This window comes from Sceloporus occidentalis, unplaced genomic scaffold, assembly GCF_023333645.1.
Source record: "Sceloporus occidentalis isolate IW3139 unplaced genomic scaffold, rSceOcc1.0.p SCAF_16, whole genome shotgun sequence".
Classification (NCBI taxonomy): Eukaryota; Metazoa; Chordata; class Lepidosauria; order Squamata; family Phrynosomatidae; genus Sceloporus; species Sceloporus occidentalis.
In genome coordinates this window covers 7,833,426-7,850,847 of record NW_028316996.1, presented here as the reverse complement: position 1 = coordinate 7,850,847, position 17,422 = coordinate 7,833,426, and the positions used below count along the sequence as shown (strand labels likewise).

Genomic DNA, 17,422 nt, shown 5'->3' with positions numbered 1-17,422 from the left:
ATGTAATGGCTAGTCTCTACAAGGAATGCAGGTTAAGCTGTACCAATAAACATTCCGCTTGCTTTATGTTCTGTCTCTTATGGTTTACAGCATTACCCAGCTGCCTTATGTGGTTTTCTGTCACACTGTATATTCAACATTAGAAAATGTTTGGGCACGTATTCCATCTATCTGATTGTCAGTGTTTTTTTTTGTTTTTTTTTAAGGCATGCTCAGCTTTCATGCATATAAAAATGTGTGCAAAATCCCATCTTAAATATAAATTATATATAAAGATTATGTATGTTTGTTTAATACTAATGATGCATACATTTGTATTTTGTTTTACTTCTGTAATAAAAATAAATAGGATTCTAAATACACTAGGGTCATTCTAACTATATTTTTACATTTTTGATAATGTAATAAAAAAAAGCCTTAAACATCAGTTTCTTTTAAAGAAAACGTAACATTTTTGATCTATGCAGAATAACGTGATTGTTCTCACTTGCTTATATCTAATAGGTACTTGACTGTTTTTAACCCCTCGGAACAAGAACGTTTTGCTGTGGTTTCTGTGTATGTAAATTCACCCAAAACAGAAGTTCGAAATTCTGCTGGAAAGCCTCTGAAATCCCAATCTAGTGCAGTTTGGGATGGAGCTTCTTCTGTGTTACGAGACACATATCAGGTATAATTATATAAACTATGTTTCATACTGCTTTGATTCCAGCCTGTGCCCCCAAGTTAACAATATTTACATGAGAAAAATGGCGGTGTGTTTATGTTGTACCCCATCCAACAGTCAATAGCAGAAATCTGCCCAGATATGTTCCATTTAAGTAGTTCGGCAGTTTTAACCATGTAAGGGTTTAATTATACACACCCACACACATACTTTCTTTGTCCTCCTTTTTATAGCAGTCAACATCTGTTGTGACAAACATTCCTTCATAGAATAAATCTACACAACCAAGTGCCACGGTCTTATTTTAAAGTGTACCTGTTACAAAAGTAGAAATACATAATGTTCCACTGCAAAAAGAATAGAATTTGATTTAAACTTGTTTAAACCAATTGGCAGGAGTATAAGGTTAGTAGGTATGTCTAGACTTCGCTACTTCTGTTGAAGAGATGGTTTGCTAAACTTTCTGACCTTACAGCATACATACATGGACTGGGGTGCAAGGTGTGCATATGTTTTTACATATACTTTACATATACTTTGGTTTCACCATAGGTTCTTTCATTTTGTCCCTATAGGTCATATAAGTTGCTATTATACATACTGTATATGCATAGCTGAAAATTATATTTTGTTTTTTTACACATCTGCACCATTCCTTTTTTGCATTATATGCAAAATAAGTATGAGAAAACATTAGATTTTTATGTCAAAATGTATGATGGCTATTTAAATAACTTTGGAAAAATATATAAACCTTTATAGGTTTGCTCATTGTGCTTGTATAAGTATACATGTGCTATATAGGTATTTCTTTTTTTATCTATTTAGTGCATGCTTGTAGGAACATTTTAGTTCGTTATTTTTCATATATAATTTACCATGATATTAACGGTTTTGTTTCCTCACTGCTTTCTTAAATTACAAGGTTTCCTTTCTCGCTCACTTACCCGCTCTTGGCATGGCAGTCTACCAGCTAGTGGAAACTGAAAGCTCAGAATCTATCAAGGCAGAGTATACCGTCTTTTCTAGAGGAAGAAGCAACAAAGTCATTGCCGATGGAGTCTTTCAGATAACAGATTTAGACAATGTTGTCGATGATTTAACCATTGAAAATTCATTCTTAAAGCTGTGGTTTTCTGGGACATCTGGACTCCTGGAGGTAAGGTTCTCAATTGTAATAGTAGGAACAAGAAGAAACACATTTAATTCCAAATAATACAAATGGAGATTCACAAGTTATAAGCCCAGTTTTATATTATTTTTGTTAATCATTTCCAATCCAATTTTCCTGGCCCTTCAACGCTCATTAACTAAAACTATTTCTTTATTCATTTAGAAAATAATGACAAAGGTTAATGGAAAAACTCACCAAGTTAAAGTACAATTTATGTGGTATGGAACTACAAACAACAGAGATAAGAGTGGAGCCTACCTCTTCCTTCCTGATGGTGAAGCAAAGGTATGTGACCATAATTATTTAGTACAGATGGGAAACCACAGTTACCAGACTTTTTTTTTTTTTTTTTTTTATTGCACTGATCTAGATAAACACAAAAGTAATTTTTTCTGTAGAAAGGAGAATACCAGTTCCTTCATGGCTCCATAGGCAGTAATAATAGCATTTCTTGTTGAAAAGAAATGCAGTTTATTTCTAAAGCTTTCTTATACTACCTCCCACGCGCATAGTGATGGCCACTAAATTGTCCGGATGTTCTTCCATCTTTCTATAATCTCTCTTTTCTCTTTTTATGTCCACAACCTCTTAACATTCGACCTTGCACTACCTCCCACAGCTTCTCTACCCTCTCTTTTTCCAGCATCTCTACCTCATCCTGCCCTGATGTTGCCACAACCCAGTGTAACCACATTCTAGCCTCAGTCCTAAATAGAGCCATAGATGACTGTGGGAGTTGTACAAGTGGCAAATAAGATATGAAGGTTTTAGCTGATAACATTGTGCACTTCTCTGTAGCAATAGGTTTTGAGGCATTTCCTGAATATAGGGAGCTGGCGGTTAGGGGGGAAGTGAGTTTCAGAGAAATGGGGCAGCACAATTAAAGTCTTGTAAGAGGTGATGAGTGAGGATGAGAGCCTTAGTCCATGGAAAGAACGTAGAGATCGAGCAGAGGAGTATTTTGTTATGAGGGCGAAAATGTATGGGGGAACAGTACCGTGCAGGGCTTTGTATATCAGTCTGAGGATTTTATATTAAATTCTTGAGGAAATAAGGAGCTTCACAGAGCAGGGGAGGAGAAAAAAAGAGCGACATGTAAGGAGGATAAGCCTAGCGGCAGCATTTTACTTAGGTTGCGAGGAGGGTGCTGCAGTAAACCAAAGGTCATTTCACCCCGGACGTTAGTTTGGACCTCCCTTTAGCTTTTGACACTCTTGACCACCCGTCCTTGTGAAGACCCTTCATTCTCATGGCATCCATGACACATCTGTTTCCTAGCTCTCTCGCTCTGACCTCTACTCTTCTCCATCTATACTTCCTCCCTTGGGCAACTAATATGTTCCCATCACTCCTCATCTGCTGATACACTTTCTCAGTCATTCCATTGGCTACCCATACCCTCAATTTAATAAATACATTAATTTCAAGCTCCTAACCCTGACCTACAGAGCCTATAACAATGCTCTACCCTCTTATATCTTCTCTCATATCCAAATATTTTCCCCAGCTTCTTCCTTCCTCCCATGACTTTTCTCTTCTACTGTTATTACGTCTTCATGCTTACACATTCAGGATTTCACCTGTGCTGTGACCGTAATCTAGAATTCATCCCTCAACCACCTAATAAACTTAGTAAACTTGCAGAATAAGGCCCCTTTCCTTTTCTGTACCAGTATGTCTTAATATGCGCTATTTTAAATTGTCACGTATTGTCTCTGGACTCTAACTGTGCTACGGAATCTGCTGGTGCTGTATAAATAAATGTGATATATGTAAAGCCTCTGTACTTTGTGGCCACCATCATTAGTAGAGCAAACCAGGGCATTTCTAACCTTACTGTGAAGACCCTGTTTTGTGTAAGGTGGAGTCACAGTTTCTCCAATGGTAATAAGTGGCCACTTTTATCTGTTGAATTGGATAAAAACTTCCTTTGCAAGAGCCCTTTACATTTAGCTGAGCCCCCTTCATAACTAAAAATCCCCCTAGGTATTTTTATACCTTTGCAATTCAACCAAACCTTGCAGTTTCTGAAACCGAAAGGACCACCCTAATACTAAAATATCCAGGTACGATACATTAGTTTTTCTTTCAGAATGATTTTAGTGTTTTTGCTATTTTAAGTTAGCAAGTGTTATTGAAAGAAATAACAAAATTTTAGCCCGACACTGGAAACTTGATCTTTATTTTGCTAATACTTTTTGAGTGCAGCTGTATGTCGGAGTCCTTATCAGAATGACAATCACCGCAAACCATGCAACCATGCAAATCTGTCAAGATTTCTTTTTCAGCACCAAAGTCCAATTAAGCTCTAAAATGGCTTTTTGATTATGCAAATCTGTAATCGGATTAGTAAATGCATTTAAATTTAAAGGACTTTTTTTTGTCTTGTCATTGATCACTTGTAATGTCCTACAATGCCATAACTATGTAATTGGTAATGTCATTTATAATGCCTTGATGTGATTAGCAAAGCACATAGGCACTATGAGCTTAATGTCAAATATTAGATTGTATTTCTTGGCTTTTGTGGGTTAGTGTGTGTTAAACTTAAGATAGGTATTAATGAAGGTTTGCTTGCTATTATATATATGTTGGGTATAAACTATGGAAAGGAAGTGTGCATGTCCAAAAAATTATCAGCTAAGTAATGGTTAGTAAGGGAAGGACAGAGTTGAGCCATTTATTCTTAACCTTAAGTTGTGCCCTTTATTTTGTTTTTAACCTTGGACTGCGTCTTGCATTTCCATTCATAGTCTGACATACGAGAACTGCATTGTAAACTGAAGTCAGGGACATCTAAACGTTATCTGTACAGAAGCAACATATTCGGCCTTGGTTATCTGTAAGTTTAGAAGTCTCACCTGAGGATCTTGAACGTGTCCTGAGGATTTATCGATTAAAGTAGGATATTTATTGATTGGTTTCTACTTGTATGCGTTTAGCATTTAAACAGAGCTCTGTCACATCTGGCACCAAACAATAAAACAATCTAGAACAAAACAGAGCAAGAAACCAGCGTATTGGGGATTCTGTCACACTGTGATATTCTTATGTACATTATTCAGATTTTCTAGCTTTCACATCTGCCTTCCAAATCATGGTTGAATATGCAGTGCCATTATCTGTACTTTGGCTTACTGGAGCCTTTAATTTAAATATCTAAAACCGATATTATTGTTATTTTTGCACTATACTTTTTATTTTCATGGTAATTAAAGTTTGAGACTTAAGACTCAAGGACAATGTTTTGCACTCTGATTTTACAAAACATTCATTATGTTTGTGGAACTTAGCAAAATGTTTGAATGGGAATTTCAATGGTTATGTAATAATCCTTAAATCACTCTGATGCCGCTTGCATTTAAAAGAATTACATTTTGTGCATTTATTTTCTTTTTAGCCCTATATTTCTGCTAATCCACCAATTATCAGAGTCGGTTATGGGAGCCTTTTTAATGAAGTTGTTTGTTTCTTCAGTCATGTGACACACACAGTACGACTTTACAATGTACAAGGTAAGAATATTCATTTTATGACTAGTTCTCTAACTCGGGAATGGGACATGTATTGGTTTATTATACCTCACCTGTGTCCTTCCATGCTTTCTAATGAAATAACGTGTTGCATTTATTGAATTGTGGATAGTGTGTTCCTTAAGTCAAATCATATCATATATAATCCATAATAAGAGTCCATTCAGACAAAAGAGCATTTATGAGATCAGACACTGATATTGGATGAGGCGGCCTGGCTCGCAATCGACATTCAGATTCATCTCAAAATGTGTTCAGTGTGGTTAAGGTCAGGGCGCTGTGCAGGCTACTCATGTTCCTCCATGCAGAACTCTGCAAACCATGTATTTATGGACATTGCTCTGCACAGGGGAAAAGTCATGTTGGAACAGGAAAGCGTCTTCCTCAAACTGTTGCCACAAAGTTGGAAACATACAACTGTCTAAAATGTATTTGTGTGCTGAAGCATTAACAGTACCCTTCATTGGAACTTATGTGACCAAACTCTGAAAAACAGCCGCAGACAGTTATTCCTCCTCCACCAAACTTTACAGTAAGCACTATGCATTTTGGTAGCTAGCGTTTTCCTGGCAAACCCAGATTTATTCATCAGACTTCTAGATAATGAAGCATGATTCATGACTCCAGAGAACACATTTCCACATCTGTAGAGTCCAGTGTTGGTTTTCTTTACACCACAGCTGATGCTTGAGTGACCTTAAATTTGTATGCTGCTACTCGGCCATGAAAAACCCATTTTATGAAGCTCCCGAGACACAGTGCTTATGCTAATGTTGCTTCCAGAAGCAGTTTGGAGCTCTGCAGTGAGTGATACTACAGAGGACAGGCAATTTTTTACTCGCTACATGCTTCAGCTCTTGGCAGCCACGCACTTCCCATTAATAGCACTTATAGTGGCCCGAGTCCAATCTACCAGGGCAGAAATTTCACCAACTGACTTGTGGCACAGGTGGTATCCTATGACAATGCCACTTTTGAAGTCACTGAACTCTTCAGTACGACCCGATGTACTGCCAATGTTTCTATATGGATGTGCTTGATTTTATACACCTGTTAGCAATGGCCGTAGCATCTAAACTAATAGTGGAGTCCATATACTTTTTGTCATGTAGTGAAGAATAGTCCAAGTACATGCTGTGAATCAATATGGAATTGTCCACTTATAATCAACACGTGTGTTTGTGGTCTAATTCTTCCATACCAACTCTGCATGTGCTTAGTATATAAAGCCTTGAGATATGAAATATCCCACATATGTATAGTCATCCCGTCCTGGTTCCCAGCTACAATGCATTCTGTAAAATGAAACCACCATGCTCAATACAATTCAGAGTAATGGTGGAAAACACAGAATAATTTCAAAGTGCCAATCTCACTACACATGTTATACCCTCCTTCAGTCAGCTAGCTGTGCCCCCCGCATGCACGGCAAGTGCGTTGTTATGCGTTCATCTTTAGAAGTGGTGTCAGTGGCATCTGACTGTCCCTTCAACTAAAACAGCTTGGTAAATCCATGTATAAAGGGATACGTGGAGTATTGCCGGCACATACCCACAGATCATACTTATTTACAGACATACCTAGGAAATGAAATACGCGGAGATCTGCCCCATCAGGCTATAGAGTTCAACACATATTTTGTTATACTCTGCGTTTGGCCTTCACTATATTGCATGAAAATATGGTAAAAAAACATTTGATTTCTGTTTGGTTCTCCTCTACAACCAATGGAATGGTGCAGTCAGCATGCACATTCCATTTTTCATGCGGTAAGACTACATAACATGTTGCGCCGTGTCGGCAGATAAGAATTCAGCCTATCTAGACTGCCTATTTTTCCTGATCTAAAGACCTTAATCCTTGGTCTTGTCAAATTCAGTATAGTTTTATGCCTACACAATACACTGTTAGGTTGCTCACTTGGGAGGCTGGTATAAACTTCCTTACATTGCAGCTATTTTAGATGTTCTCCACAGGTGTTTAGGAGGGTTTATGGCAGTCAGTTTATGGCAAGTTTGTGTAGCAGATTCTTTTTTTGTAGTGCAAAAACAAACTACCATCCTCAGTGTTTGAGCATTAAGCTTTGTATGGTCTGAATCTGATGTAAGTTATTTTAACAGCAAATTAATGTACACAGGTCTTGAAGGACAATCTCCAGAAATATCAAATGTAGTGGATATCAGAGGAGAATTCAATCGTGAGATTGTGATGAGGATAAGTTCAGACATAAACAGTCAAAACAGGTTTTACAGTGATCTAAATGGATTCCAGGTAAGATGCATCACTCCTAAACATGTAACAATTATAGGAATCTATGTAATAAAGCAAGGCTTAGTAACATGTAGCCTCCTGCTTTTGAGCTACAACCCCAATGATGCTCTAACATGCTGTCTCGGAGAGCTGGAGAGCCTTATGTTCTCCAGCCTTCTAACAGCTATATTTCTGAGTGACACATTGTTATGGATATGTTTAAGTGATCCACTACAGCTCTTCTATCATGCACAAAACAGTTAACTCACCTGCAGTAAAAATTCAGCTATATCTGAGCGTTTATTAAAATATTGTGTGTTGGAACATGGTGACACACAATTTGTTTCTAGCTGCAACCTTGCATATTGTTTTTAATTTTAACAAAAATGTTTAGAGATTGCACATTTAAAGATACTTCTCTTTTAAACAGTATTGTGTTGAATATCTGTTGTGACCACTTTTAACATACCGACGGAGAAGAGTAGCATTTCATCTGTGCCGCACTGACAACTAATGGCATTCTCTGGCAAGTGTGGCAGGTCCAAAAAAGCCAAGGACCATCCATTGATGACCAGTACCCCCGATGTACTGCTAGTTACAAGGCACAGTTCCCATGCTGCCCATTTACTGTGTGCCTACATAACATGCTGTACCCAGCACAATGCATTCTTAGCTGAGCGCCCAGTCTGATGTCTCACTAGAGTGGAAATGCAGCCATGGATGCAAATGCAGGGAAGCCTGCCTTGGGACACGCCTGAGGCAGGGCTTGACATAGAACGTCCCACTGTTAGTGGTTTTCTATCTGCTTTAGTCCCCTGGGGAAAATAATACGTTTTATCTTTTTATTAATGTATGGAAATGTTCGTAAATGTATTGGTCAATGTTTGGAAACCCCATGCTATTCAAGTGTTTAATATATATTATTATATGTTTAGTGCATATGTTTGGAATGCACTATACATTTTCCTTTAAAAGCTATCCCTGAGATTTTTTCAGTATAGTGAACAGTGCATAAAAATAAGTTATGCTACACCTGATATTCAAAGACTAGCAGACTGATCTTGTTCATGTATAAGGAGACTGCTAGAAAGCCTACAAAAATCGCATTCACGTTACATGATATATAAAGGCAATAATGCATAAGTTAGATTTTAAAAATAGGAACGAAATGCAGCTTCTGAAGGTGGAAAAGTTATTTTTATTTATTGAATAGAACTGTTTCACTGCTTGTAATCATACTGTTTAATATCTGGTAGCTTTTGAAAATGGCAATGAACCATAAAGCTCTCTACTGAATTAAAAAAAAAAATGAAGCTTGAAATGTGGTCTGGGGGTTATGAGAGCAGACTAGGTGTCATATTCTCAGCCAGCTGTAGCCCTCTTAGCAGCAAAAGGATTAGCAGTGGAAAAATAAAAAGTATATTTTTATTTTATAAATATAGTACAAACAGGATAATGGATACTGATTGATTTTTAACTACACTATTTTTTCCAGATTCAACCAAGACAAACCTTAAGCAAATTACCTCTTCAAGCCAACATATACCCAATGACTACAATGGCTTATGTTCAAGATAATGAAGGCCGACTGACTCTTCATTCAGCGCAGTCTCTTGGTGTTGCCAGCTTAAAGAGTGGTATGTGGACTTATTTGTTTGTGGTTCCGTAGTCAATCTGCTTCAGCCAGTTCGAAGTCTCCCTTGTTGACTTTGATACAAAGCACACAACTTCCAGTTAACTTCTTAGGTGTTTAAAATGGGCACCCGTGTCGAATGTTCACATTCTGAGCATTTTCACATAGCCCAGCACAATGTCAAAATAATTTCTGTCTCTTTAAGCATGATTTTTTTTTAAATCTTATTTCCCCCCTGTGGTTTTCATTTATATAAAAACATTATTCTGTATGTTGAGCATAGCATCATTTGGAAACAAATTACTTACGCCTTTATACTCTTTCTTTTCTGTTGTGCTGCTTGTTAGCCTTAACCCTCTAGGGCCATTTTAACTAGAGTGATGATCCTTATATGTTGGAACATGATTTGCTTCCACAGCCTAGCTACCCTCATTATTGCTTGTGTTCCAATACACGTAAACTATGTTTTAGCAATATTTAAACAATGGGAGGGTAAACCAGTTGTTGTCTGATACTTTTGTGTTTTTATTGTGTGTTATTCCAGAAGATAAAATTCCTGGCTTTACTTTCATTTGTATGCTTTCTCATATAAAGCAATATAAGCCCAAGAGAAGATGGAGTATTTAAAAAGAGTCATGTGAGGTCTTGAAAGCATTTGTGACTTTGCTTTTTATGTAGCCACTTTGACTAAAAACTCTGGGCATAAATCCTTAAAAACAAATTAATTCCATATTAATTTTTTAATGACGGCAATAATGTATACAAAGAAATTCTGCCGTTCTGTCTATGTCTGTTTGAGGTAAATAAATGCATAGTAAAAATGTTGGTAAAAGAGAGTGATCTTCAAAAAAAGGGCAGGAGATGACAGAAGAACATACTATAGACAGTTTACATAGAGAAAGCAATACTCAGGAAGAGAGAGCCCTTTAACTTACCCTTTAAAGATGGAAAATAGTTTGTTTCTATAGCACAGATTTCTGTGCTTTATTAAAACTATACGTTTTCATAAGCTTGAAAACAGTAGATATTCGTCTTTTCTCCCGCTTCTTACGATGCACATTTTCAAGATTTTCTTTTCATGTTGTATTCTTGGATCGTTTGTTAAATTTCACGCTTTTCTGAATTTGCCTATAGTTTTCTCTTTAGCAGCATTCCGTGACAGCAGGAAACTGTACAATAATTATTCAGGATGACATTTGTATATGTTTAATACAGAAAATAAAAGCAGGCCAAATATAAAACTGTTATCTAAATGTAATGTTTTCAGACATTTGATTGTATAAAGCGTTGCCTCTTTTTGCTCCCAAGGTCAGTTAGACGTTGTCATGGACCGGCGACTGATGCAGGATGATAACCGTGGTCTTGGGCAAGGTCTTCAAGATAACAAAATCACATCTAATTTGTTCAGACTTCTTCTAGAGCAAAGAACTGGAGTAGATGAGGTATGTAGATTGAGTATTTTGAACCGCTGGTTTAGATTTGAAAATCCCGACTATTAAACCGCAGAACAAACAATACTTATCCATAATGTATATTTCTAAAACGTAAAATTAAAATATCGCTGTATTTTGGCAGTTTAGGTGCTAAATTGTCTTGTGCATCTTTAGAACCAGAAGAATCCACAACAGAGAGTGTGAATTATGTGCATATTAACCATATAAAGTAATAATCAAAACGTTGTGGTTTATTTGTATTACAATTTAAAGCAATCGAGTACTTCACTTTCCCACATTACATAGTTATATCCATATATTCTAAGAGACTTTTATAGTTTCAAGTTCATCATGGGCTTCATCTCTGGGCATATTCAGGAAAACTACATACTTCCTATATACTAATCGGACGTGGACATAGTAATGCTTGAGAAATAATGTCAATATTTTCTAACACAGGTGTAAGGCACACAGGTATACCACAATCTGACGCTGTCCCTACTTCCTAGACTGGTGGGGACATCAATCGCAACTATTATGCTCCTAGGCACATAATGTTTGCACCCAGGCCATAAACCCCCTGCTATTAGGCCAGGTTATGCAGTACAGAACTGGGAGCACAAACACCTTATACAATCAGGAGAATATTTGGGTCATTTATTTTTTGTTTCATTTGTGCCTACGTGAGTGAACAAAAACCAAGTGGTTTTGTAAAAACATGAAGATGCTCTGTAAAGTTTTTCTTTATCTCGCATTACAGACACTAATCAGACATGACTTTTTAGTTGTGATAATACATCACTAAAGCGCAGAAGACTCCTTGCATTCTCTTGCTTTTCTCAGAACAAGTTTTTAGTATTCCACAGTATGCCTGCCTTCATCAAGTAAATGTGTATGAATTGAATGAATTAAATTCTCAGCATGAGCTCTGCTTTCCCCAAATAACCCCATTCAGTTACTATATGTGTTAAGACGCATTTATACATTGAGCATGCAGCTCCATCGCACTTCTTTTAAGCATATGACCAGTACAGGTTTTTTTAGTTTAATAGTATTTATTTTTACTACTGTCACGTCCCGCATTTAATCCAGCATAGTAAATGTCATCTTTAGAGCGTAATGAGCTATGTTTTTTTTCCTTTCTTTCTCTAAATATTGAAATGGCAGTGTAGGTATAATAATTGTTGTAATCATCTAAAGACTTAAATGTTACTGTTACCATCGTTATCTCTATACATTTTGGAATGTAGCAGTTTTTCCATGGTATTTCTAGAAATGCGTTTACAATGTGCACTGAGGGCAATTTGTTAAAAATATCATGCTGAGATAATAGTGGAAATAATTTATACATCCAGATTTTTATTATATTTGCCAAAGCAAAAGACCAATTTAATTTTGGCAATGTTCCTCCCATTGATAGTTCCTTATTCCAGTGGCTTCCTCCTACAACCTAGAATCATTTTGCTCAGTCATTCTAAACACAGCATGCTCTGTTTTCAGAACAATATAAAGGGCTTATAACAATATTTTTTTTTCTTGTGACACTCTATTTTGGAAAGTTGTGAAGCATAATCAAGAGACTCTACAAGCCATAATTTGGAAGGCTGTAAACATGAAAGCTCTCATTGTAAATGTAGACAGTGTTAATGGTCTTCACATTTTGCCACGTTCTTTAATTAGCTGTATAGGCAGCCACAAGGGTTCAGAGTATAATTGTTGGTTTTTAACAAGTTATAATTTGAACAGCTGATTTTTCTAAAGGCTTGGATTTTGAGCAATTGTTTTTCCACTAAGATTTTCTTGTGCAGATTATTTCATGAGCTAAAACAAATGTTCTTTTGTATAGTTTGTAAAATTCAAGGCTGATATTGAAGCTCATTATGTCTTGAGGTTCCCCAATTATTATAAGTTATTTCAATTATTGTAGTTCTGTTGTGTAAAATGCAGTACAGAAAATGTGTCCCACATCACACCTTGCAGACATATGGGTAAACTATTAGTTGCAGTTATGTCCTATGCGAGCCGGGTGGCCCTTGTACTTCAGGACATTTTATGTAAATAAATGTACTTCATTTAAAGCGAAATCGGCGACAGAAGCAAAAAATGAGTTGAGGTTATGGCAATTGCAGTAAATTATTGATAAATATAAAAATAATACGCTTTAGGCGTACAGATCCAAAGGTGGTATGTAGTCTTAGGAGTACTGTTCCGTTGGTGACAGAGGACTTAAACACAGGCAGACAATGTTGCAAAGCACTGTGAAATACAAAAGGAAGGTGCTTCTGGCACTTTACAGATCTCTGGTCAGACCTTGCTTAGAGTATTGTGTACCGTTCTGGAGAGAATGTAGATATTCTGGAGAGAGCGCAAATAATGTTTAATACGGTTTGTGAAAGAAAAATAACCTGAAAAGGCTAAAGGATCTCAACATATATAGCTTGGAAGAAAAAGAGAGACATAGGTGATGTGATAGAAACATTAAATATGATTCCTCAAGGCACAAGAGGGAAGTATATTTGAATGACAGCCAAAGGGCTCAGAGGCTTAGATGTTAATGTAAGGAAGGTTTTTTTTTTAAGGTAATATGTTGTTAAGAGCTTACTATAGTGAGGGAGTCCAGACATGTATGGAATTGGCATATGGATATCCTGAATATAAAAATAAAAAGTTTGAGGCTTTTACAGCAGAAAAAAATAGGCAGACTAGATTGGCTGAATAGTCTGCTGTATGTTTCTGATTCCTAAGCTTTTAGTTTTTAGCATAGCTGGAGGTGAAAGTTGTGTTTTGATAATTTTGCCCATTTCCATTCATGGTTCACACACTTTTGATGATTTTTCCATCTTTTCCAATTTTTACATCACACCTACAAAACATTTTAAAGAGGTCCTGTTATGGATTTTCCTCAATCCAGAAATCACTGCCTGAGTTAGCAGTAGAGTGGTGATGCATGAAGAATCAAATGAATTAAAAAATATACAAAAGCACCTTGTTATGGTGTAGGCATGAGGTATTGATCTGGATTTAGTGTAAATACACACGTGGTAGGTGGTTTTCAGTCCTTAAATTGGTTATGCAATGGACAAAGTAGTAAGGTCACCTCAGATGAGGTTTGACATGCTCAGTCTCACATTTGGTGAAAATATGCTTTTACTGTTTTAATTTCTTTCCTATATTGTGGAAAACCCATAGTGACTGTGAAATACTATTTTATCTATCAATTGTAGATGTGCACTCATGTTTAATAATGTATGAATATTTTGTCAATTGCAATAGAAAGAAGAAGAAAAAACGGTCAGTTATCCGTCTCTTCTGAGTCACGTCACATCAACCTTCCTAAACCTCCCTGTAATCCCAATGGCAGTGACTGCTGATCTCGATGTTCCTGCATTACTGGATGGTTTCTACCCTTTCACAACACAGATGCCTTGTGATGTGAACTTAATAAACTTAAGGACAATCCAATCAAAGGTACGTTAATATGTTTTATCGTGTCTCCTGAAAATATTGATCCTTCTGTGGAAGCAGTAATCCGAGTGTTGCTTTTTGTATGATATTGGAGCATAGCAAAGTTCAATTAGAGGTGTCATATTCTTGTAAGCAAAGAGTAAAAAAAAAACAAAAAAAAATAAACTGGTTTAAAACCGCAAACTGTTGCTTTAAAATGCCTTCAAAACGATATAACTGCTTGCTGTTTTATGTTTTTCCTACAGTTGGGACCAGGAGTCATAATTTTCAGTAAAAATAAATGTAAGATTGGTATGGGTTTCTCTTTAACCAATGCACTTAAATATGTACCATCAAAAAAGAGCCTGTCAGTTTCCCATATTCCACTTTTTTTTACATTTGCGTTTACTTTAGTAAACTTACGTAGGGGTGTTAACAGACTGAAATTAGTAACATACATGCATTGGAAGTCTACCTAATGTGTATACAAGTGAACCATTAATGTCTGTATTTGTGTATTAAATCCACCTTTCAGCAATTAACCACATAGCCCATTTCTTATGTTTAAGGTGGGATTTTTTCCATCGGACGAAGCAGCTCTTCTTCTTCATAGGAAAGCTTTTGACTGCAAATTCTCAAATAAAGACCTTGGACTGTTCTGTTCAACAACTCAGGGAAAGGTATATTCCAATTTTGAATTGTTTTGATTATGCAATAATGTTCATTTTTTTTCTGCTGCTCGCAAATTCGGTTTGTCGATTGGAATTCTAGTTTTCTCTGCTACAAAAAGATAAATGTTATCTTCTAAGATAACTTTTTGCAGCCTTAGAGGTACACCCAGCCCTCAAATGCACTAGAGATTTATCAGAAACATTCCTATGCATTTTGGGTGTTTCACCCCCCCCCCCCCAATTTTTCTCAGACAGAAAATGTATGTGGGTACTTAACTCTAGCGCAAATTTGCACAAGTTTTCCAGGGGGTCCTGCAGCCACATGCTTTTTTCCTTCCCAGTAATTGGCTGCTTTGAACAGGCAACAAAAAAGTTAGTGTACAGTTCTTATATTTAAAGTATTTATTTCAGCTCCTTCGAATAAATGTTTCAACTTTTGTTACATTTACAAGCTTGCATGTTTGTTTTTGACGCCATCATCTCAATTCTTGTTTCAGGTTCCAATTTACCAACTTTTCAATGGATTTAAAGTTGAAAGCCTAATACCTTCAACATTATCCTTGATGCATCCATCTTCAGATGGTAGAAACATAAGTGAAATCAACATGAAACCTATGGATATAAGTACATTCCGAATTAAATTAAAATGATCGCTGCTATAGACAACAATTACATCTCCTCTGACATGCAATAAAGAAGCACATTGTGAGCCCAGTTTCTGGACACTGTGAGGATATGCATTCTGTTTGTTTCCTTTTTTTGGCAGACCAAAACCTCCATGGAAAAAAATGGTTAAGGAAGCCATGTTTAATATTGGCTTTAATTCCATAGGCCATGCCTAAGAAATGTTGCCACTGCTTTTGTAAGATGTCTTTCGAATATTTTTGAAATCTCAGGTTAAGTGTGTTAATTTTGCTGTTGTCATTTTGTGTTGATTCATTAACTTCTACAAAAGTCACTATAGAAGAAATATAAAAAATATATATTTGAAGGTAAGCAAGAACTTGATTAACAGCTAGGGGCCAAATAGTTAAAAACCATTAAAAGCAAATGGTTTCCCATGTACTTCCTATGATGAAGAGTTGAATACAAAATTAAGTGCAATTTGCATATTTTTTAAACTTGTAGTATTACCAAGCAGCAGTTGGGGTGTGCAACAAATTGTTTTGCAGTTTACCTCTCAGACACACAATTGGTTAATTCCCAAAATCAGTCTCCTAACGTGTTGTATTTTTGTGCTTTTTGTTCAGTTTGGGAAATGTGCAATTATTCCATCACTTTAAAAAAAAAATGGAGGTTAGTAGATAATCATATACAGTAAAAAAGGATAATGGTTATTCCTTGTTTTCAAAAATAACCATACCAAAAGTGCCTTACAATTTTCTTTTAATTATTTAATGTTCTTGGGGGGTTTCTTTATATCCAGACTTGACATCTCCAACAGCCACCTTTATGTCCTAAGGTAACAGTGAATCCATAAAACTTGACTTGCTGAATGTACACGTTTATTCAAAGATCATCTTGGAGACTGCATTTTATAGAATACACTTTTTTAATGCCAAGGATGCTTTCCGTTACTGTACTTCAAAAACAACTATTTTTTATAGTACAAGTTCCATTGCCATGGATTGAGAGTGAACATGTCAACTATCCACATTGTCACCTGGAAAAAAAACAAAAACTTTCATTCTGTCTTCTGCCTTTTTTTATTTTTTTATTTTTTCTAATGTTGTTTTTTCATTCCTCTCCTTGTGAATTCTAATGGTTAATGTCATTGATTGCAGGCTGCAGCTATTACTGCTAAAGTGTGGATGCCAGCACAAAATGTGCCATAAGTTGGAATCCATGAGCCAACCAAAGCAGAATCATTTTGAGTTCATTTAGTTCAGATATGTGTTATTTCTGCTGGTGTATGCTATGTGTGTCTTCACAAATCAAGAGTGTTTAAGTATTCTTAAGAAATTAATATTTTCACTGTTCCTTGCTAATATGTTACATTTACAGTGAAGCTGTCAGTGGATGTTGTGCATGCTTGGGATAAGTACATGCATTTTCATATTTCACTAATTATTTCCATGTTTGTTTTAAGTAAGGAGTAAGGGATTATTAGTTAGTTGGTGCATTTATTTTTCTTTTACTACTTTATCCAAATTCTTCTACGCAGTATTATGATAATCAACAGTGGAAATCAATGGTAAAAATATAATTTCACTTAAATGGAACACACCATACATTGCTGTTTTTTTTTTTAATGAGAATTTGTTAAGCTGCAGACTTTTCAGAGGTTGTATAGTGTTTAATGCATTAATAGCTTGGGTTGTGTACTTCAATATTCCTTAGTACCTAACATGAGCCAGAGACAGCCTATGGTAAAAGGGGTCAACAGAAAATTAAGCGTAATTTACTATTAATACACAACACATACATTGTTTAAAAGACATTTCTTATATTGCAACCATTATTGATCATTTTAACCAATAGTTTTTATGTTTGTTTCTCAAATCAATACATGTTGATGCCAGGCTTAAAAGTTGACAGAACACTTAATGTTCTGTACATGGCATCCACCTGTTCGTGTGGATCTAACATTGTGTTTTCCTATGATAGCAAGCCCTAC

At 36.1% G+C, this 17,422-nt stretch overlaps 1 protein-coding gene across 1 annotated transcript in view; it reads left to right on the top strand.

Moving 5' to 3' along the window:
* Nucleotides 1-15,455, top strand: part of LOC149302987 (alpha-mannosidase 2-like) — a 54,360-nt gene extending 38,905 nt beyond the window's left edge. The window contains exons 13-22 of the mRNA XM_089481782.1: nucleotides 505-670; nucleotides 1,593-1,826; nucleotides 2,004-2,126; nucleotides 5,242-5,356; nucleotides 7,512-7,645; nucleotides 9,120-9,261; nucleotides 10,566-10,699; nucleotides 13,964-14,158; nucleotides 14,704-14,814; nucleotides 15,303-15,455. Of these exons, the coding sequence (XP_089337908.1) occupies nucleotides 505-670; nucleotides 1,593-1,826; nucleotides 2,004-2,126; nucleotides 5,242-5,356; nucleotides 7,512-7,645; nucleotides 9,120-9,261; nucleotides 10,566-10,699; nucleotides 13,964-14,158; nucleotides 14,704-14,814; nucleotides 15,303-15,455 (1,507 nt within the window). The remainder of the gene's footprint in view (nucleotides 1-504; nucleotides 671-1,592; nucleotides 1,827-2,003; nucleotides 2,127-5,241; nucleotides 5,357-7,511; nucleotides 7,646-9,119; nucleotides 9,262-10,565; nucleotides 10,700-13,963; nucleotides 14,159-14,703; nucleotides 14,815-15,302) is intronic.
* The last annotated feature ends 1,967 nt before the right edge of the window (nucleotides 15,456-17,422 follow it).